The 23256-nt window shown below is 34.5% G+C and overlaps 1 protein-coding gene across 1 annotated transcript; it reads right to left on the reverse strand.

Moving 5' to 3' along the window:
- Positions 1–3839: 3839 nt before the first annotated feature.
- Positions 3840–22623, reverse strand: TYRP1 (tyrosinase related protein 1). Its single transcript, XM_019716851.2, has 7 exons — positions 22189–22623; positions 20790–21112; positions 17892–18096; positions 13015–13182; positions 10691–10870; positions 5768–5914; positions 3840–4913 (listed from the first exon to the last, which is right to left on the reverse strand). Exons 1-7 carry the CDS (start codon positions 22568–22570, stop codon positions 4708–4710), a joined length of 1611 nt encoding a protein of 536 aa, XP_019572410.2. The 5' UTR covers positions 22571–22623; the 3' UTR covers positions 3840–4707.
- Between the last annotated feature and the right edge of the window lie 633 nt (positions 22624–23256).

A 23256-nucleotide genomic window follows, 5' to 3' on the forward strand; every position in this document is an offset into this window, starting at 1 on the left:
ACATGTTAGAAGCCTGTAATTTGAAGCCTACATAAATATAATAGTATATTTTCCTATATAATTTGCTTAATCTAATTGATTAATAACCGGTCTTACTCATTTTGCTAACACTTTCTATTTGAGAGCCATGGCAGATTTTATTCATTGTCCTTTCTTCCCCTCTTCCCCAAAATAAAAGTCTAAAGATTCTTATTTCATAAGAGAAAAAGTTAAGAACAAGCTTCTGCTTAGTGATATATATTTTGAAATCCATCATTCTTTACTCAGATTTCCATAAGAATCACTTTTCTTCTTTAAAAGAAGAACTTTTGCATGAACTACAAAGGTCCTGTGCCCCAATCCTCTCCACAAATCATACTTCTCAAATTCAGTAATTGTCAGCTCTTCAGGTTGATTCTTCTGATTTTGCCTCCTTAATTTTATACAGTATATTTAAACTTGTATTTCTTATCTTAAAAAGTTTAGAGATAGCATGTTTTAACATTCTATTGTGGATAAAAAGGACTTTGCTTTTATCATAGCCCTTTTGGGTTAACTTCCCTAGCAGTTTTCCCATTCTCTAGGTTTCAGCTTAATTTTCACTTCTTCAGCTAATCTTTTCTAGTCACCTATCTAAATCAGATACTTCCCACCATATGTATATGTGTGTATATATATATATATATTTAAGGAATGCACACTGTGTGCTTTTTTTCATATTGCTCTAATTAAATATCTCAATTTCTTGTTTATTTATTGTGGTAATACTCAATGTATTACCACAATCCCAACTGCATTTTTTATCCCATGCTATTAGAATTTTTATTTTATTCAGGATACTAACCAGGCAACTAACTAATCAACAACAAAATCCTTCATTTTTTTATATTCCCTTGCCATGCGATAAACTGCTAATGAGATAGAGGCAGAATTCTTGGGAGGATATTCATTTCTGAATGAAAGGAAAATTTCTGTGTGGGACAGCTATAAATCTGGAGATGTAACAGACATTTTTACAGCCCTGATAGTATAAATAAAAGGGTATAAATCAAAGCACACTTTAGTGGTGGTGGAGAAAAGTTAGAAAGAGACTGAACCCTTGAAGGCATCATTGTGCTACCTTACCTACCTTGGCCTCTACCTTACAGGTTTTCTATTTTGAGAGAAAATAACGCATCTCTAATTGAGTACATTGGTTTTTGTCATTCTCTCCCATTTGATATTAAGCTCTGTGAGGCCAGGAACACGATGAAACTTGTTTATCCTTATAGCATTATATCAGCTTTTCTTAACCTCAGTACTATTGACATTTTGGGCTAGATAATTTTTTGAAGTTGTGCATTGTATGATGTTTAGAAGCACCCCTGGCCTCTACCCACTATATGCCAGTAGCAGCCCTACCCTCAAATGTCTCCTGGGGGTAAATTGTCCTCCAATTGAGAACTGCTCTCTTAGATGATGGGTTAGTGCTCAGGATATAGTGGTCAATGAATATTGACTGTATTAACAAAATTATTAATTAATTGGGCATGAGGATTGAGAAAGATGGTAGAATTCAAAGATGATTTCCAAGTTTCTCTCTTGGGCTAGTAATTGTATCATTATATCACTTAAAAGATGACAAGACACATTCCAATTTGTAAAAATTCCCCTTAAACAGTGGCCTTAAAGTTCAATAAATACTCCACATGTGACTCAAACATGACAGATTTCTGTATCTGTATTAATGAACAGTACACTAGCATTTGCATAGTATTTTCCCCCTTTATCAGTTGCATAGCATTTTCCCCTTTTATTGGTCTTATTGCAATTTTGGCTTATATTGAACTTGAATCCCACTAAAATCTCCTGGTTCTTTTGTGCATAATCCTGCTAGTTCCTGTTTTTCCCTACCATTTAATTTTGCAATTGTGCTTTTCAAGTGCTAGATTTTACATTTTCCCTTTTTAATTTTATCTCTTTCATGTCAGACTTTTTTCTTGGTTTGTTAATGTATTTTTAGGTTGTTTTTTTTGTTTGTTTGTTTGTTTTTTTGTTTCATACTAGCTCTTTCTGCTCACCTTGATGTTTCCTTGGTTGGTTGATTGATAAAAATTTTTGACTAGGAAATGGCAAAAAACAAAATACATGTCATATTTGACTATTCATGGAGTGAGCTCAGAACACATGTCTCATAACCAAACCTTGGAATCATTATTTTAATAGCCCAAATCTTTTTCCCTGCATTCAATTTTAAAGATTACATGGAACTGTAAATGAGTACCATCTCTAAAATCTGCTTCTGGGAATGAAGATAAGAAGGCAGGATATAACTTCAGAGGGACACAAATGTAATAGGTTTTCATACTTGATTGAATAGGAAGGTGCACTCAGGCATTTTTACTGACTCTGTTTAGACTATTAAGTTTAGCTCAATTTGTGGCATTGGCGTGCAGTGGGTGCTAAGCAACAGGAAAGAATGGGTTTAAGTGGTGTGGAATGTAATTTCCAGCAAGCACTTAATAACTTCACTTACTAAGTTTTATACGAGAACTGGAGGACTGAGAACAGTGGGAAATATCCAAGATTGCAAGTGCGTACTATTGGCAATGAATAATGTAGCATATTATAGGAAGAGTAATGTTCACTAGATCAAGATAAGTCATAAGATCTTACAGAGCTGTGAAATAAAGGTCTTGAATGAAAGACAAATAAAGAAATACATTTAGGAAGAAATTATCAAAGTTATATCTAGAAGATAATGGGTATAACTGTCTCTTATAATTAGGGTTTCTTAGAATGTTTGTTTTGAGACAGGGCCTTCTCTCAAGAGCTATTTGATATTAAGCAGTCACTTAATCTCTATTCTTACTGTTAATCAACATTATTTGCAAATATCACCACCACCATTCTCTTTATCAAATACACTGTGTTGTGACTTGCCCCTATTCCCTTGTAACTATAGAATGAATTCTAAATTTATTAAGATTGCGTATAAAACACTCTGGTTTTATTCCTAATTTATTTTTCTACTCTTCTTCATGAAAACTATGCTCGAAGCACACTGACCTACTTTATAATTTTGAATGTTCCACGCTCTTTCAAATTTCTGTGACTTTGCTGATGCTGTCACTTCTGTATGGAATGCCCTTCTCTAATGTTATACTTGGTAAATCCACTGGCATTCCTTGAGGCCCAAGTCAAATGTGACCTTCTCAATTTGGCATTCCTGACTTTCCCCCACTCCAAATCCACATTTTCTTGAACTAGATTTTAAACCTAGCATGTGCTTAATAAATGTTTATAAAATGGGTAATTGCTAAATTACTCCAAATCACTCCAAGAATATGAAATGGAGGACTTAGTTTCATTGATGTTTATATATATATATAAACAAACCTACATTATACAATGATTTATCTGAAAAATCTCGAGTGTATAAATTAAAACGCATCCCAAGAGAATGAATTGAGTAGTGCTATTTGAAAGTTAAAAAAATGTTATTGCTATATGCATTCTATTTTACTAATGCATTTTGTCTATCTTGTATACATAGCCTTAAGATGGCTTAATATAGGGAAACCCAGTAACCAGTCAGGTGTACATAACTTTAATCTTGCTTCTATTTATTGAGTTGGGAATAATAGACTAGCCATTTTCTGTAGTGTATGATTACCATTGTTATTATTTCTTTTTTTTCCTTTTTTTAAACAATTTTAGTTAAAATATTTGTTCACTATGACAAGCCCATAGAGCTCTTAATTGGGAATATTGTTTCAGTAGCACAAGCTCAAAAAGAGAAAAAAAATACTGTATGATAGAAGATAGAAAGAAAAAGAATGACATTCTTGCAGAATTGTATAGAAAAGGGAACAATAAAATAATATTTTAATATTTTATTTTGAAAATACTTAAAAGGCTGATAAATGATAAGAATGCTATGTAAATTATACACAATTACCTGAATGCTATTCATGAAGAACTATGAAGCATGTTTTCCACCTTTATGCCTTCCTGTGGACCTCTAAGATATTAGAAGAGGAATTGGGAGGTGAAATGTATGAATGGGTAGTTCTTTCTTCAATGCATTGAGAGGTAGGAGAACATAGTGGCAAATAGGCAGTATCAACTATCTCTAAAACAAAATGAAACCTTTATCTCTCCAAAGTGTGGCAAAGATTGTGATTTTGTTGTGGCCTTGAACCTTAGACTAAATAATATATGCTGATGCCCAAAGGGGAAGACCATTTTGAAGAAGTTAATCAGGAATCCATTTATAACAACACATAAATTATTTTAACTAATAAATGTGGCTCCCTTTATATCTGTTGGTCAATGCCAATGAATGGAAATGTATATACATTTTAACATTGTAGAAATGCCTACTCATGTATTTTAAACAGGGATTTGCTATCAATCATGCCTTTTCCTTACACATAAAGCAGCTTGTTTACATTGTTATATAGTAGACCTTTAAAATATGCCAAAAATCTTGACACTTTCTTCTTAAATACCATGGAGTTGGTGCAACCTACCATTTTAAATAGAGCTGGAAAACAGAGCCCACTGAAAAGATTGTGGCTCTCCTCAGCTCTAGAAAATAACATCTGGAACTTTAATTCCAACGTGTATATGCATAAGAAAGAAAGTAACAGAGTGAAAGGAAATATAGTTAGTAATTCAATCTATTATTTTTCAACCACAGGTTTGTGATAGATACTAATGCATAAAAGAATAAGTATTTTATAGTTAGACCATTGACTGATTAGGATTGTTGAGTCTTTCATATTCTTCAGTATAATGTTGATACTGATCACTGAGGAGAGGCTGATTTGCTTCATCCATGTTGTTTCTGGCACGAATCAGATAAGAAGCACCCACAAAAATGACTGCAACCAGTAATAAAGCAGCAACTACTGCTATGGTAACAATCTCTGAAAAACTGAAATTCCGACCTATTTGAAAGATAAAATGAGAGCAAAAAATAAATAGTATAACAGTTGATAAAATAGTTGACACCAAAAGTTCAGTATCCTAAATCTAGGCACTTTACAGAAATCCTCATATTTAATTTTTCTTAGTCACATTGCCTATTATAGCATTTGTCCTCCTGAAAGCACTTCCTAATTTAGCATAATGATAGACCCTATTGGGATAGTTACTATTATTTTCATTCTAAACCTCAGGAAATGACAGCTCAGAGTCTGAGTTATTTGCCCGAAGTCACTTGCTTAGTAGGTAGTAGAGTTGGTTTTGGAGCCCAGGTCTTTCAGAATTCAAATCCTATGTTCTTCCACTATACTCTACTGCCTTTCTTGAGAAATAAATATAAAATTAAACAAGAAAGTCTTGAATTTCAAAATGTCAGAAAAAACAGCTCAGAGTATCTCACTCTCTTTTTTTTAAAGGATAAATAAATGGAGACAAAATTATATAGCAGAAAAATTAGGGCATATTACACAGGCCTAAGCTCAAAACTGATTTTCTCTGCTTACTAAAAATGTGATATTTGACAGTTATCCTCTCTAAGCCTTGTCTTCTGTATTTGTAAGATGAAAATTATAATACTTATCACAGAGGAATGTAAAGATTAAATGAGATAGCGTGCTGTATAATCAGTTCAATATCAGGTCAGAGTGGGCACGCAACAAATGTTAAATTCACTCTCTTTGTCCCCAAATAAAAGTCTAAATGAAAACTACATCCAAGTGGAAAATATAAGCCTCAGAAATACTGTGTTTACTTTACTTTAAAGGTAACATAGTTGCTTTTGGAAATTTCCACAGTAAAATAGATTTTCAATACTTACTTGGCCATTGAACTTCGTACGTATATCCTAGGTTGTCTGGAGCAGTAACAAACATTTCTGTGCTGGTAATTGGAGGCCAGAATGGCACCATATTGTATTGCCTATTATGTCCAATAGGGGCATTTTCCATTGGAAATGTGGATATATCTAAAATATGCCAAAGACACCTTGTTAATATTAATATACTATTATGTTCTGATGTCCTTAAATATTCAAGGATAACATTAACACATTCTTTCATATTTCACACTGAATAAAACATAAAGTTTTACTACAGCAGAACCAACAATTGCATAAAACAGATTTCAAATTCTTTGAGTACAGCACTAACATATCATCTCATAGAAAAAAGAAAGTTCAAAAGCGGGAAAGTTTTATTGTTTATCATCTATGATGACCACTGATTGTTTTACTTTTAAGTTACAAAAACTTTTAAGTTACATTAAATTTAATTTGAATAAAATTCATTAAACATTTATCAAAGCTAAAGGAAAGATGGATGCTTTAGTTTGCTGTAGCATCATCTATAATTTAAATTTGAGGCAGTGTATCTAATGGAGGTTTCTCCTTGACTGTGAATATTTCTGTTTAGTGTTATTCATTTATTCCTGTTTTACTTTTAGAGAAACAAATATTAACTTATTCCTTTGGTTTTACTCTGATAAAAACATTTAAATGTTTGAGTCAAGGTCCTGGAATTCTAATGGCTTTCTGCGACCTTTCTTCTTTCTATAGTAGTCTCCCCTCGTCTACGGTTTCACTGTCCATGGTTTCAGTTACCTGTAGTCAATCATAGCTCGAAAATATTAAATGGAAAATTCCAGAAATAAAAGACACATAAGTTTTCATTTGTGTGCTGTCTGAGTAGTGTGATGAATTCTTGTGACCTCCCTCTCTGTCCTGCCTCGGAAGTGAATCATCCCTTTGTCCAGCATATCCAGTCTATATGTACCTGCCTATGAGTTACTTAGCAACCCTCTCAATTATTTGTCAACTGTCGTGGTATTACAGTGCTTGTGTTCAAGTAATGCACATTTTACTTAGTAATCACCCCAAAACCATTCATATAACTTTTATTACAGTATATTGTTATAATTGTTCTTTTATTACTAGTTATTATTGTTCATCTTACTGTGCCTAATTTATAAATTAAACTTCATCATAGGTATGATAGGAAGAAATACAGTGTATACAGTTATAGGGTTCAGTACTATCCACTGGTGGTCTTGGAACATATGCTCCGTGGATAAGGAGGGTCTACTTTATTTAAGTACAAGTCACAGGCATTTATATCATTAGTGAGTTTCTGTCACGAGGGATGAAAGTACTGAAATGTTCTTTGTGGCAAAAGATTGTTGTTTTTTGTTTTTCTATATTTATGTTAATACAGTTAAATACCAAATGGAATGTAACAAAACCAGAGTGGGAAGTGGGCTTGGGCACTACATTCGTGGAATATATATTTAGAAGAGGTGGAATGTGTGAGAAAGCTAGTGAAATATTAGGTTCTGTTTACCTGGACAGTTACTATGATCGCATGAATCAAAGAAGAATATTTTATAATCTAGTTTGAAGAACAGTTGATTATAGAAATGGCAGGTAGTGTTTATATTTTTGTCACTTTAAATTTACTATGTATTAATGCTAATTAAGTATTTAGCTATTAAAATCTGTTGAGCTCCCACTAGTGTCAGGCACTGGTCTAGGCCTGAGGGTGCTGGCATCGAACAAAACAGATAAAATTCCTGTCCTTGAGGTTTTGGTATATTATTATTATTTATTGAAGTTAGATAGCAAAATTAAAAACTTATTTTTAAAAATTTTTCATTTTACCTTTACTGAATCCTGACTTAATTAGCCTCAACCCTGTTCAGCTTCAGCTATGTGATAAAGTTATGTCCATTAAAAAGAATAGAGGAATGACAGTAAAAATAACAAACAATAGCAGTTGGATTATAATGTAACGCCCCTATGCAAGACCCTTTTATGGCTCTCTGTCTCTCTAAGCATTAAATGCAATGCCCTTCAGCATCTGCCCCGTTAGCTCTCTGACCTTATTATCTCCCTCCATTTTCTCCTCCTCTCCACTCTGCACCAGTCATAGTTTGCTCCTTTAGTCCTTTGTTTCAGGAGGGCTTTCCATATGTTTTCACAGTACCCCTTATCCTTTTTCCTGGTTTTATTTTTCTACAAAGCCTATATACCATCTAACATACTATTTATTCACACATATGTATTGTCATTCCTACCAATAGATAGGAAAGTTCCAGGACAGAAAATGTTTTTTTGTGTTTTGTTTACTACCATATTTCCTAGAATATTACCTAGAAAATAGGAGGTGCTTAGATAATATTTTTTATAGCCTTATTGAGGCATAATTGACAAATAAAATTGTATATATTTAAGGTGTACATGTAATGATTTACAGTTGGCCAAGTGGTATATGAAAAGGTACTCAACATCACTAATAGTTAGAAAATGCAGATCAGAACCACAATGAGATATTATTCCAAAAATGTTAGGATGGCTGTTATCCAAAAGAAAAGAGATAGTAAGTGTTGGCGAGTGTGTTGAGAAAAGTGAACCATTGTGTACTGTTGACGGGAATGTAATTATTCAACCATTATGTTCAACAATAATTGTACAACCAAAATGTACAACCATTATGGGAGACAGTATAGAGGTTCCTCAAAAAATTTAAAATAGAACTACTGTATGATCCAACAATACACTTCTAGATGTGTAGCCTAGGGAAATGAAGTCAGTATCGCAAAGAGACATCTGCATACCCATGTTCATTGAAGAATTAGTCACAATAGCCGAAATATGAAATCAAATAATATTTGTTAAAGGATTTAAGTGTGTGTGTGTGTGTGTGTGTGAGAGAGAGAGAGAGAGAGAGAGAGAGAGAGAGAGAGAGAGAGAGAGAGAGATTATTTCTCTTGGGACTTAATAAGTAAAGTAGTGATTGGCCTGGGAAATGGACTAAGTGCTTCTTCTGAAAAATGCACTGAACTTCCATGCTACTGTATTTAAACCTAAATTCATATGATTCTCAGTCGAAAAAAATGGAATTGAATTAAATGTGTACATGTACACACAATTTAGTGACTAGACATTAACATATACTAAATAGAGTTTGGATGTCTGCATTGTACTTAACTCTTAACGTCTAATGAGAGGATTCTGTCATATACATTACAATGTGAATGACTGTAATTTCTTTCATCTGTAATATGTAGTTCTTGTTCCATTTTGACCCCAATAATTCTGTAATATTTGAAGCATAATCTATCTACCTGCCTACCTTTGGATACATTTTGAAAACAATTCTGCCCTCCTCTCGTAGACTTATTTTTTACAGACTTGTGCTGTATGGACATTTAAAAAATTCTCTCAGTATTTTTTTTCCCCTCCCTAACATAGTTGTTCTATGACTATTTACTTATTTTTTTAGTTTCGCTTTCATTCAACTTGTGTTTACTTTGGCTTGTCCACTAAGTTTATGTTCATAGTTGAAAGAAAGCTCCACATAAGAGATTGCTAGTTTACCCAAGATTCTCCATTTCCTCTGAGAAGCTAACGTCCATCACATTGTGCGTGGCTGAATAGCTAAAGCTGTACATTGCTGTTTAGGTCCCAGAAGTACATGGTATGTTTAACAAAGTTTGTTTTGTTCATTCCTAAACCTATTAATTCCAGTTTACTTGTTATTATAATAAAAAGTAATCTAGACAAACATACACAAAGTGATGATTATAATTTTAAAAAGTAAGAGATGTTGTTTTTCTAATAAATAAATGCTTCTGAAAGAATTTTTAAAGATGAATGGCTGAAATATTGCTGTAGAATTAGGAGTGATTATAAAGGGTTAGGGAAGCATTATGAAAATCTAGAATAATACTGAGCCCAGACTATATCTGAAGGGTTGTTAATTTCTTGTTTTGCTTGAAAGAAATAAACACTATAAATTACAGATAATTCATTATGATTGTATCTATGTATATAAATACACATGAAAAAAATGAGGTGGAACTCCAATCAGTGAATTCATAGCATATTGACAGGTGAATAACAAAATACATAACTTATTTGCTTGTTGAATGATTTTCTGGTGGAACAAACTATTTTTTTATCAACTCATCAATTAATGGTTTAATCAGTTTGAATTAAAGGTTTCTGCTGTACACACACATGCGCAAACACTCACAGGAAAATAAGAGACTAGATGAATTAGATAAATAATAGATAGTTCATCTCCAATATTATGTTTATGTGCATGATGAAGTAAAGGCACAGAAGCCAAAATTTAGAACGCTTTTAAAATATGAAAATTTGTGCTGTTTTAACCAAAAGAACATTCTGTGTTTGAAAAGTAATATGAGCTTCTCATCTGAGTAGAAGTGAAGCGAAAGTAACTTTGTAAATAATATTTTAAAGAATGTATTAAAATGAACTTAAAAGAGATTTTCTACAGTGTGATATAGAAACCAACATTAACTGTTCACGTTGAGCAATATTTTCTTTTGTGAGAAGACATAAAAGAATAAAATCAGAACTGTGGATTATAAGTATAAATTTTTGTCTTTTGCTGTATCCTAGAAGAACTCTGTAAGATTTTCCTATTCATATTAAAAAGCAAGGAGAATATGGAAGACATGAGGAAGAAAAAATTGGGCAACATAGTAAAAATGAGAAAGGATTATTTACCTGTTTACTTCTAATGAAAGCTAATAAATATTATCTTATAATAAGAATTCTGAGAGACTTCTTGTCTGCATTTTCAAAATGGTTTGGAATATTTGGAAATGGCTGCATATTACAGCTGTTTTGAAGTGTAGTTTATGTGTGTCAAAATGATAACTATGCCATCTGAACAATCGTTGTTGCTGAGCCTGCAAAAAGCATATGAAAGTGTCTCACCAGCATTATATCTCCTCAGCCATTCATCAAAGACTGCATCAGTGAAAGTATGCAGGAGGATAAAAATAGGATCATTTGGAGATATATGGGTTTGTCCCCCTGTTCCATTCAGGAATAGATGAGCCAAGTTGTGAAGGCTTCGAACAGCAGGGTCATACCTTCCTGTGGGATCACTGTAACCTAGATATGAAAATAGAATGACAATAGTAAAAACCATTATATCTTACTTTTCAAGTTAACAGCAATGATTATATCGAGAAACAATTTTTCCTAAGGTTGTCAGGCCAATTTTTCCCTAAATATAATAGCATTGTTTCTCTGTGCCTGTGGCTGGTGACATTTGTTTGTTATACCCAGAGCTAGGTTAGTTTTAAGCTGGTGGCTGACATTCTAAATGTAGCCTCCAGGTTAAAAATAATGACCTGCAAAAGGATACCAGTCAAAATATATAGAAGCCTCTATTTCAACACGGCAAACATTGTTCTACATAATAATGGAAATCTCTAGCTTCTACTAAAAACTGCTGACACAATTGGGAGAACATTGCTCTGATTGTCCTGGAACTTACATTGCCAGATGTTACTTTAGTTTCCTACCTTATTGCTTTTGAATGACTATCAGCATGTTTATTTTTGGAAAGTTATTTTTGTGGAGAAGTTACAATTTCTCAGAGATTTTGTAACACCTCTGTACTGGTTTTAAACATCTGGAAAGTCTCCTGTCAAAACATTTATAGAACTTTTGATAATGGTCTCTCTTCCATATATATTTCCATATTATATATTATGTATGTTTCACATGTATATTATATATCCCTATATCATATATAATATATATGTCACATATTATATATCTCACATTATATATAATCTTATATTTCTCATGTATATACACCTATATTATATATAGACAGGAGAAGATGAGGATAGATCACAAACAAAAACAGAGGGTTTATGATATGAGATGGAGTTATATGTGTGTCTGTTTGGCTTGAAGGACCAGAAGTGGGAGGTCAGGGAAAGGTTATATATTATAAAATAAAATTAGAATTTAGAATACATTAACGCACTTGCATAATTATACTAATTCATTTATTCATTTTTCATACATCTGTTCCATTCTTTTTTTAATAAAAAAAAGTTTAAAGATTGCCTATAATATACATGGCACGTGGCTAGGACTAGTCCTTTGATAAATTCTATCAGGCACTCAGTATATGTTGTCTTTTGATTAGACATCAATAAGACACAATCTACCTATTCTTTTAGAAATTGGTACTTATAACCTAAGTTTTTATATACGAGGTAGTCATAATATATTGATTATTTATTGAATTATCTCCAAGTCAGTGATTCATATAATGCTATTAAAATTAATGATAGAACAGAATGGCATATAATTTTGATGATAAAAGGAAAGAGAATTGAAAATAGTTATCAGATTTATACATTGACTATCTCAGGTCATGGGGACAGAAGAGATCAATTCCCTTTTTTTTCTTTTTTTTGGTGTGGGAGCTCCAATGCACAATGCTATATTTAAGGTAAATTTTAACATTAATGAGCTTATAATAGATAAATGTTTTTCTATTCTTTTAAAACTTTAAATATGTGTGAAACATGAATTCAAGGTATCAAAGTGTATTGTATAAAGAAAATGGACTTAGAAAATTAAAAATTTTGAATTTGTGTTGTGTTACTAAGTAGCTGAATATCTTGGGAAATTTGTTTCACTTATTTGGACCTTAGTTTCCTCAGCTTCAAAATACATTGAATTAAGTAAGGAAAACCAAATTAAATATCACTAGATGCTAATGTGAATTCTCATAGACCTTTAAAAAAAAGTTATAGGACGATACAGACCTAAATAAAACAGATGTTCTTCCAAGTGGCGAAAGTATTTCACCCAAACCAGGCTTTATTGAATGTCAACTAATTGTTCAGAATTTTTATTGTTAATTTTTAAGAAAAAAAATTAATAAGCTTTCAAAATTTTGAACATTACTTGCCTATACTAGAATTTGATATACTTGTATTGGCCAGCCACCTACCAGAAATGTCAATGTAAATACTTTTTAGGTATTTAAGAGATTGAAGAACAATTTCCAAGAGTTTTTCCTATGATAATTAAGAGTTTTAATGGTCTGACAGTTTGAGAAAGTTCTGAGCAGAGAATTGTGATTACATCATAATAGACAGCATCATTCGCATGAACTCCCAGGATCAATATGGCATTCCACGGTTTTTCAAAGAGATCTGAATTCAAATACTTTAGTTTACCATAGTAATTAGATCAATTTAAAGCACCAATTTTTGTTTACTTACCTTCCACTGTGTTTCGGAAACTGTTGGTAGAATTGGAATAAAAAGGAGGTGTGTCAAATAAACCAACTTCCAAGCACTGAGCGACATCCTGTGGTTCAGGAAGACGTTGCACCATTGGTCTAGCCACATTTCCAGCTGGATTTCTCCTAATTGGCCCACCTTCAGTGCCTGGGAAAAAGATAGGGTGTGCAAACATTTATAGAATGTTTAGAGATCTTATCGTTGCTCTTTAAAATGTTATATATAGAATGAACACTGAAAGAAAGGTTTTTCTTGATAGAAGAAATTTTTAACAATTAAAAAAATAATGCTTATTTAGGGGCACTAAAGTGAGAAAGTCTAAGTTATCATGTCAACTTCTCTGAGAAGAGTAGACATGTGATACTTAAAATCGTCTGATGGGAAAAGTGATGACAACAATTGGTAAATAGGTAGAGGTCCTGGTATTTGTTAAATCAACATATGCTTCTTTCACAAGAATGTATTAAAATGGAAATTCCATTTAATTCCAATTAAAATTGATTTTGCTAAAATACTCTCATAAACCTGAATTCCACACTGAAATCTGTATTTCATATATATGTGTGTGTGCATATATATATATATATATATATATATGTTTTGTACTTAAATGCTGTCTGTTTCAAACCCTCAGAGAAATGAAGGAAACCCATCTTCAATTTCAGTCAACACATTTTCCAGCAAGTGATGTCAGAAATAATTAAAAATTTTGAAGGGCAGCAAGGCAAACTGGTAAAGAGCTGTGATATTAAGGATACTATGATAGATGCCTCTTAAGAGAGGAAGGGAGGGAGATATCTTTCCCAGTTGGGTGGCTCCAGAAAGAGGCCTGAAGGACTGAGGAGAATTCCCATATGTGAAAAAGGAGGTACTTTAAAAGTCAAACCTTTTAGGCAGAGGTAGTAACGAGATGATAAGCTTTCTTCTGTCTCTAACGTACGCCCCCCTCAGTGCAAGAATGCTGTCTGTTCTTGCTCATCATTATATCCCCCAGTCCTGGCGCAATGTCTGGCACATAATAGTTGCTAAATAGTTGTTTGGTGCATGTCATGTGAGAGATGATGTAAAAGAGGACCTGTTTGGGGACTAGCTTGCTTGGGGTATGTGGCAATGTAAGAGAGCAGTGGATGGTCATAAAGATGGGAAAGTGGACAAGAAACATAATGTAAAGAAATCAAAATGCAAGATGAGAAAGTTATATTTAATTCAGGAAGTGGGGAGAAAACTTAGATAGGGGCGAGGAGAGGAGACAGGTTAGGGACATTTTGTATTAGTCCATCCCAGTGGTCTCCAGAGAGGAATGTGGTGCCCTAGAGGGGACGTGGAAAATAACCCAATGGGGTTGGAGACATATGACAATATCTGCTCATTTTCATTGTACCTCAGTCATAAAAGTTCCTGACTGTATGCTTTACAGTTAACATAATGATTAGTACCTGGTGACTTGGTCTAGCTAACTTTGTATAATATAAAAATAAAAATATGCCTGCAATTGAATCTGCAAAGTACATGTACATTTTTTAGGTGTACATTATCAAAACTTTCTGATAACGCGTTCTAAACTGTCAATTTAAGCTCATATTTTAGGAATTACTGTTCATGGAGCTATCAACACAGCCTAAGAAAAAAAGCATTAATTACATGAGCTCCAAAAACACTACATCCTAATTCGTCCTCATGGAGTTTTATAGTGCAGGACTTTGATAGTAAGGAAACTAGTGGAACCAATTTAATTTTAATCCAGTGATTTTAAAACATGTTCCTACATAAACAACTTCTGCCATTGCACCTGTTTTTTAAATTAAAATAAAAAAAGTCAAGTACAGTTGACATTCAATATTATATTAATTTCAACCTTATGACCCAGCACTTCCACTGTTGGGGATCTATCCAGAGCATTCCAAAATGCTAATTCAAAAAAAAAAATCTATGTACCCCTATGTTTACTGCAGCACTATTCACGATAGCCAAGACATGGAAACAACTGAAGTGCCCATCAGTAGATGGCTGGATTAAGAAACTGTGGTACATTTATACAATGGAGTATATTTTACTCAGCCATAAAAAGGAGCAAAATCTTACCATTTGCAGCGATATGAATGGACTAAGAGAATATTATACTAAGTGAAATAAGTCATATAGAGAAAGACAAATACCATATGATCTCACTTATCTGTGGAATCTAAATAATAGAATAAATGAATGAACTAATAAAAAACAGACTCAGAAACATAGAGGAAAAACTGAAGGTTGCTAGATGGGAACGGGGGTGGGGATAAGGGAGAAGGTGAGGGGATTAGAAAGCACAATCGGTAACCACAAGATTGCCACGGGGCTACGAAAGACAGTTTGGGGAATATAATCAATAATGTTGTAAAGATTTTGTAGGGTATCCGATGGACACTTGTCTTATTAGGGAGACCATCTCAGGGATGATGTAGATGCCTGATCACTGCACTGTATACCTGAAGCTGAAGTTGAATTAATACTGAAAGTCAACTATAATTTACATATATATATATATATATATATATATATATATATATATACACACACACACACACATACATACATACATACATACATACATATCTATATATCTATATATCTATATCTTCATAAGAAGTGGAGTGCAGCATATGGAATAGAGAAAGTGGAAATATAATGGCTGTATGCGATGTCAGAGGGGTAATAGATTGGGGGAAGGGAGGTATCACTTTTTGAGGGGTATAAATGATAAATATCTATTACAGTGCTTTGTACACATGAAACTAATAAAAAACATGTTAGTTGCAGGTGTACAGCATAGTGGTTAGACATTGATGCAATTTACGAGGTGATCCCCCCAATAAGTCTAGGACCCATCTGACACCATACATAGTTATTATAATATTATTGACTATATTTCTTATGCTACACCCTACATCTCCATTACTTTGCACCTATTAGCAGCCTATGATTTGGAGTCCTGTGGAATTTGCATGCAGAAATGAAAGAAAAGTTCTGAGTGTCTGAAAGAGAAAGTTGGTTTGAGAAGTATTGTGAAGAAACAACAATGTTTTTCATATGATGAATTAAAGAATATTTTAGTGGCTAGAAAAGTGTTAGGGGTAAATAACTCACTCTTTCAGTTTACATACCGAGTTTCATGCATTGATGGAATATTGGCGAGAGACCATGCGACAAGCATATGAAAACATAGGGATGGAATGTCTAAGGAAGATTTGATTTAAAGATGTACATGTATGGTTGTCCTGTAAAAGATGATCAAAGAAACCACAGGAATGGATAATTTTATACTAGAAGAAAAGTAGAAAGAGAAAAAGAATAACTGAGGATTAAATAAAATATTAAGGCATTTAATGCCATATCAGACACATAATGTGTGTTCAATAAAATGTTAGTTTCCTTTTTTCCTTTCACTGGTGTAATATATAAAATATCTGGTATTATATCTTGAACTAAGTCAAGGAGTAATCTTAAAATTTATTTCACCTAAAATATGCAACTTTAATTTTTCATGAAAATGTGTGACAGAGTTATGTGTTATGTTAATTGACAAGAAAAACTGTGATGAAAACAAAATCTCTTCCTATGCTGTAATTTTATTTACCTATTTATATTGTGCTGTATTTTAGTATCCAATCATCAGGGTGATCAGATAGTGTCTGGAAAACTTCCAGGCCAAAGTACAATAGCCTGGACATAAAGAGATGAGTGTTTTGGTATCTAAAGAGATCTCGATCCTCAATTTCATTTTTTCACCCAAGGTGGGACCACTTACTTAGCATGCCAAACAAATAAAAATTGATTCTAATTTTTAAGCTTCTACAGAGGAAAATTTCAGGTATATCACTTCTCTTATTCCTAAATACTGCTAAATAATCTTCTAATGGTGAAACTCTACCTAATTCTTTTGTTCCATTTAGATTATTCTCTTTTTAAGTTCAGAAAATAATTTGACAGTGGATGCTTGAAGAATATATGCAGAATAAGTATGTTATGAATAGAATAAATTCCCATAATTCTAGTTTTAGTATGGAAGAACAAGAGTTCAAAATAGCCAGATGAAGTTCAATAGTTCAAAATGCCTGAATAAGTACAATAAGATGAGATATGGAGATGCTAATAATTAAGACCTTGTGTTAGTAGCACAGGGGCCGATGATAATATGATCCAAGGAAGGGAATAGAAAGCTCAGGAACAGGTCCACATATAACGGGAATTTGATGTACGGCAGAGGTATTGTTCAGATCACCAGAGAAAGGCTGCTAGGACACTGGTTAAGCATTCGCTTTTTTTGTCCACTTTGAGAGAGCTGGAAAGCAGCTAGCTGGCAGAAGTCTTCTGTACAGTATCTTCCTTTTCTTAAAGGTATTCTCCATATCACCTTTAAAAACCTCTGACTAGATTAATGTATCATATCATATACTTATAAATGTATTAATTATTATAATTTTTTACTCCAGGGGCACTTCCCACTCTATCTGCATATTTCAGATTTTGTAGGCAAACATTTTTTGATACAAAGCCCATGACTACTAAGCAGTGCTGAGTGTACTAAGAGGAGTACTTGATACAACTGGACATTTCCAAAATAAGAAAAGTAAGCATGCACTGACCAGATTGCTCAAGAAAAGCAATGTAAAAATTTATAGGCACTTTCTGTTTCCTTTGGCACACCTTATAGGTTGCCTCAAATATGCTAGTTGTTCCGGGGATATCTGTACATTGATTTTCTATAATGAAAGCAGATTTTAGTCTGAAGTCCTTAGTAGAATGAAGGACCTTCAGGCAGCATATTTAATCTCTGTCTAACAGGGAATGTGGACTCCTAGATGTCATTTGGAACTTACTGTTACAAAGGGTCCCTAGGGTATCATAATCTTCCAGGGATTCACAGATCACTCGCCATTGAGAAAAGACAGAGTTCGGGCTTATAAGACTGGAGTCAAAGTTGCTTCTCGATCCCATCAAGTCATCGGTGCAGATGTCACAGATGTTCTTCCCAGTGGCGAAATTCCAGTAAGGAAGGGAGAAAGAAGGATCCTGCAGCATTTCCTAGATCACAGAAACTCTGTTAGCATTCCCTGCTTTTGTTTAAAGTTCTCCCGCTTTGCTTGGTTTATTCCCTGGCAGTCTATTTCTATTAGTTCTTTTCAGCCACTTAGGAACCAGTTAGTGTGTCTGAGGGGTTGGAGGACTTAAATGTAACAAAGCTTCTAATTTACTACATGGAGTCACTTCAGGCACTAGAGGGAATGAAACTCAATTCATTATACAGAAGTTCCTGCAAATGATTTGGGGGAGGCAGAGCAGGGGAAAGGTCTTCCTTTTCTTTTTTAGACAAGTAATTAGGTTTCTATTGATTATACCCAAAATTGTCAATAATAACTTCTAGTCCTTGACATTTCTACCCCCTTCCATTTTCCTATCTCCAATTCCAGCACCACTAAGTATTGGTATGGAGCCAGATTCAGCCTTGAAATATAGTATGTGGAACAATACTTTTTGTTTCATTTCTGTTTTTTAGTTGACATTGAATGACTTTAGGCGTTTAGATTCTAATTTAGCCACAGGCTACACAGGCTCTTTCACGCTTACCTTACATGCCTGGGCTCTAAAGGTATTTTACTTAGTTAGAGTCCTCTGCTTCAGAATCTACACTGTGAAGACTCAAGTTTCTGCCTGACACTCATCCCTATAGGAAATGCTAGAGGGAAACAGAATATTTCTCTGTGCATACTTCTCTTTAGACCAGAGACCTAGTTTCCATTTAGAGCTGATCTCAACAATTTAAAAAAATGCTGGACTCAAAATCACATGCTTATTTTATTGGGTTCCTTAAAACATATATTTATTGAGCTTGTTATTTCCCATTCCTTTGGCCTTTGGGGAGTTTTATTTATAGTGTCGGATTTAAATGTAGGGATTGCCGTTGTTTTATTCCGCCTCGCATGCATTTGGTACTTTACTGCCTTTTCACTTTAAACCCTTTCTAGGAAGCATTTCCTTGTCTTCGGGGTGTTTTAAAGAGCCTAAAGCTTTCCAAGGCATCTCCAGTTATTGATCTCCAGGGACATAGAGTCCTCATTTAGAAGCCATTGTTCTGGTTCACAAATATTAATGACAGCTTCCAAGGGATTATTAAGAGTCGGTTTGTGGTTCAACAACTGACATTTGGGTGCTGGAGCATATTCATGTGGCATTTCAACAGTGCATTACATTTACATTGCAATTTGTTGGATCTCCTGTGCTGTGGGGTTTTAAAATCTAAGTCATAGAGGTTGAAGTTTGCAGAGACATAATTGAAGCTTTTAGATACTTTCCATCTGCCCTTTCATTTTGGTGCGCTCATGGGAAAATGACTTGAAGGCATGAAGATCTGGAGTCGATTCCAAATGACAGATTTATCTACACATAATCTACTAAATGTCTTACTTGTAATCAGAGCTATAAAATATAAAGTTCAGGATATCAGATGAATTCATTCAGTCACTCTCAAACTACATATGGATACACTATTATATAAATATTCTGTATTTCAGTGCATTAATTCTTTCCTATTTATTTTCTTAAAATAACGCTGGGCACACACATACTACAGATCAATAAATGAATACCTTTTCAGATGTTTTTAGGTTAACTTTTAGATTTAACTTGGGAGGGATTCGTTGCTGTTATTTCGCATAGAAAACAGGTTTAGTTTGTGGATTTTCTAGTTGAAATCTAACCATTCAAAAATTATAATACTTTTCTTAAGAAACAGCAATTGCTAAAAGAAACAATAATATAGTACTTATGTTCACAGATACTTTAACATGTTTGAGCTTATCTGCTTAAACATAAGCGAGGAATAACTGTTTGTGTTGAGGTTTACTTTATGCCAAAAAACAAAATGCCTTCCAAATAAAAAAATTATATTGAAATAATATGATGTTTTTATAGATTTCTTCTATAAGCCTTAAAGTGCTAGAGGGCATGACAAAAAAAAAAAAGTGGTGTTCAATGAAAATATGACAATATAAATGGAAAGGAACTATTTTCATGATTTAAACCCTATACCAGGGTTTAAATGGTGTCCAAACTGCGGCCCGTGGGCCAACTGTGGCCCACGATCCATTTTTTATTGGTCTGCAGCAAATTCCCAAAAGATATTTAGTTTACTTAAATAAACCAGGTGAGGCAATACGTACTTCACCTTGAGTGAGTGGCCGGGCTGTTTGTGTATTTTACCGCATATGGCCCTTGGTGAAAAACGTTGAAAAATGTTTAGACACCCCTGCCCTATACTGTATTAGCAAGAATCATCCACTGGTATGGTAAAGTATACATTTGGGACTTGGAAGAGTGACAAGTCCATACGAACTTGCTTCATCCAAACCAGGATGGGACATTGTTTGACATTTGAGAGGATATATCAAATGAGATTCTTTTGTTGCAAACTATGTGAGAGTCATTGTTTCAATTACAGATCTGTAGAACATGTCCAATGCCTTAATTCACACCTAGAATGTCTCATTTGGCTTCCTCATCATTGAAATTACTTTCTTTTCACTTTACAAAAGATAAAGATCAATTCATAAGTAAACAATTCATACAGGGAGAAATTTAGAATGTCAAAGGCAGGTGAATAACTTAAAATTTCTTTGTTATCACACTTTCTGGTCATTTGGAACACAGTGAATCAAACGATTTACAAACAAGGCACCTTGTCTATAAAAGATTAGAACATTGAAATGTTTCCTGCATACCTGCATGTCTCTCTCCAACTGCAGTAGGTGGTATCTGTGCCATGTGAGAAAAGCTGGTCCTTCGTGGGAGAAATCCACTTCACCAAAGCTTTCCTGTCCTGCGCCAAGGAAAGTCTTTTTGACGGAATAATAGTGTATCCAAACAAAGTAATTATAAATGGAAATGTTCTCAAATTGTGGTGTGTTGCCATCTGGCCCCAATATTTCTTCTGATCTCTTGGTGGCAATGACAAACTGAGGGTGAGTTGTATTCTTTGCCATATCCAGGGCCTGGACAAAGTAGTTCCTTTCTTCTGTACTTAAGTCCAGAAGGTTTCTCCTGACTTGAGGGATACAAAATTCAAACATGAGAACCTCAGCCTTGTGGGGATGGGTAGAGACTGAGCAAAATAATTTTGTAACATACCATCCCATTTACCCATAATGATAATTTGCATATGTGCTTACATAAATTAATACTTTGTAAAATACCCCTTTTCCACCCTCTCTCCCTCCCTCCCTGTGTCTCTCTCTTTTCCTCCTTCCTTCCCTCCAAAACTTACTCGAGGAATCCTATTAGCTTTCTGTTATCTATCTCTGGACTTTATGCTTATGTTCTATTTATTTCTGTTTACTATAGGCATTTTTCCTGGAATTTTATCCATTTTTAATATTGTGAATCTTGTAAAAATGAGGTATGTAGTATAGCATAGTGGTTAAGGCCAGAGACTTTTTCTACCACTGCACACATATCTCTAAGCCTTGGTTTTTCATCCATAAAGTGTTTGTAAAAATAGTATCGCTTTACAGAGTTAAAAACAATTATATCAGAGCCTAGCTCATAATTAAGACTCAATAAAAAATTTGTTAAACCCTAGGTCTGGCACATAGACGGCAATGAAGTTTTCCTGGCTGTTACTATTTGATGCTTTGCTATTTATTGCTATTTAGGCTTTAGTCCAGGCTCATCCTCTAAATGGCTGAACTTGATCATCACAGTGAGAAATTTCTTTGTGGGTCAGCAAGGGTAGTAGAAGAGGCTAGAAGAGGTATTACAGCTAGACAGATCTCAGTATGAATTCCAGGTTTTCCAAGTACCATCTGTGTGAATCTGATCCTGCTGAACCACACCTAAGTACTTAACGTAACTACTGTGAGGAATTACTGGAAGTATAGTCATAAACATCCAGCACTGTTCCTAGCATATTGTGGCTGTTCAACAAATGTTTTGGAAAAGAAATATTAGTCAGATGATCTGAGTTTCACCATCAACTCTTTACATTGAATACATTTCTTAATCTCTCTAAGCCTCAGTTTCTGCATCTGTGAAGAGAGGACTGAGCTGATTTCCAGGTATCCTTCCAGCCCCAGTGAATTGGGTCTCATGCAGGACTGTTTATCCATTCCTATCCCCACTTACCGGTGAGAACTCTCTCGTCGCAGGCAGCTCCTCTCCATCCAGGGCGGCAAGTCCCACAGTTGTGTCCTGAGAAGTTGCCATTGCAGTGGCATGTCCTATTGAAGAACCTTGTGGGCCAGCCCTCGCGGTCATCTCTGCCATCGTGCCGGTACTGGGGGCCGTGGGGTCGCGAGTCTGCAGTTACTGCCTCACACCTGCCCCTCCCTGATGAGGAGCCACAGAGGTCAGTCCCAGGCCCAGACATGGGGAGGAGGTCTGGGCAGCACACGCCGTTTCTCAAAGCCTCAACGGTGGCACACTGTCTTGGAAACTGAGCCCAAGCCTGCTGAAAAAACAGCAGGGGCAACATGTATCCTAGAGAGAGGAGTCTGTGAACTTTCATTCTGCTTAAAGCGAAGCTCTGCTGTGTAAAGACTGAGGCACATAGATAAAAATCAAGCTGAAAAGGAGAAAGCAAAATGGAATTATGCAAGTTTTTTATTTTGTATTGTGATAAATGGCATAAGCCCTTTCCAACCTACCTTCAAAATGCTTTTCAAGTCTGTAAAACGACATTTCAAACAAATAATAGAAATAGTAATTTACATTTAAAAATCTGACATGTATAATACCATATAATTAAATCCTCTGTCCTAGTCATTTCGTTTTCTTCATTTTTAATTTCTATTTATATAAAAAATACTTATCCTGGATGTTATTTATCAAAAGCAGCCATTAGCAGGTCACCACCATTAATTCCATTTAACCATGAAGCTGAAGGAAGAATGGGGAGCAGATCTCTGAAACCCCCTATCCTAATGGAGTTTTGGCGGGAGTCCACCCACTTCCCACAGAGCTTCTCTCCAGTACCTTCAACCTCTGAGGGGGTTCTCTGTGGAACCTCTGTTACAGCTGAGTGTTTTATATTTGTTAGTCTCCTGATGTCAGAGCTGTTAATTGCATGTGAGTTTCTGCCTAATAACCACTCACCCAAACTGGGAGGGGCAGGTCCTTTTCTCCACACTTACTAATCCCCTTTCACTTCAGTGAGTTTTTCTGCCCTTTAAGTACTTGGTTAGCACATGATTC

This window comes from Rhinolophus sinicus, linkage group LG04 (genome assembly GCF_036562045.2).
Source record: "Rhinolophus sinicus isolate RSC01 linkage group LG04, ASM3656204v1, whole genome shotgun sequence".
In the NCBI taxonomy this organism is placed as follows: domain Eukaryota; kingdom Metazoa; phylum Chordata; class Mammalia; order Chiroptera; family Rhinolophidae; genus Rhinolophus; species Rhinolophus sinicus.

Bases quoted from the DNA above. Each gene is read 5' to 3' on its own strand.
- TYRP1 (XM_019716851.2), bottom strand. From the start codon at position 22,570: ATGAAAGTTCACAGACTCCTCTCTCTAGGATACATGTTGCCCCTGCTG. The intron at 18,097-20,789 runs GTATGCAGGAAA...TCTGTGATCTAG, and splicing joins AGTTGGAGAGAGACATGCAG to GAAATGCTGCAGGATCCTTC. The intron at 4,914-5,767 runs GTAAGTATTGAA...TCTTTCAAATAG, and splicing joins GTACGAAGTTCAATGGCCAA to GTCGGAATTTCAGTTTTTCA.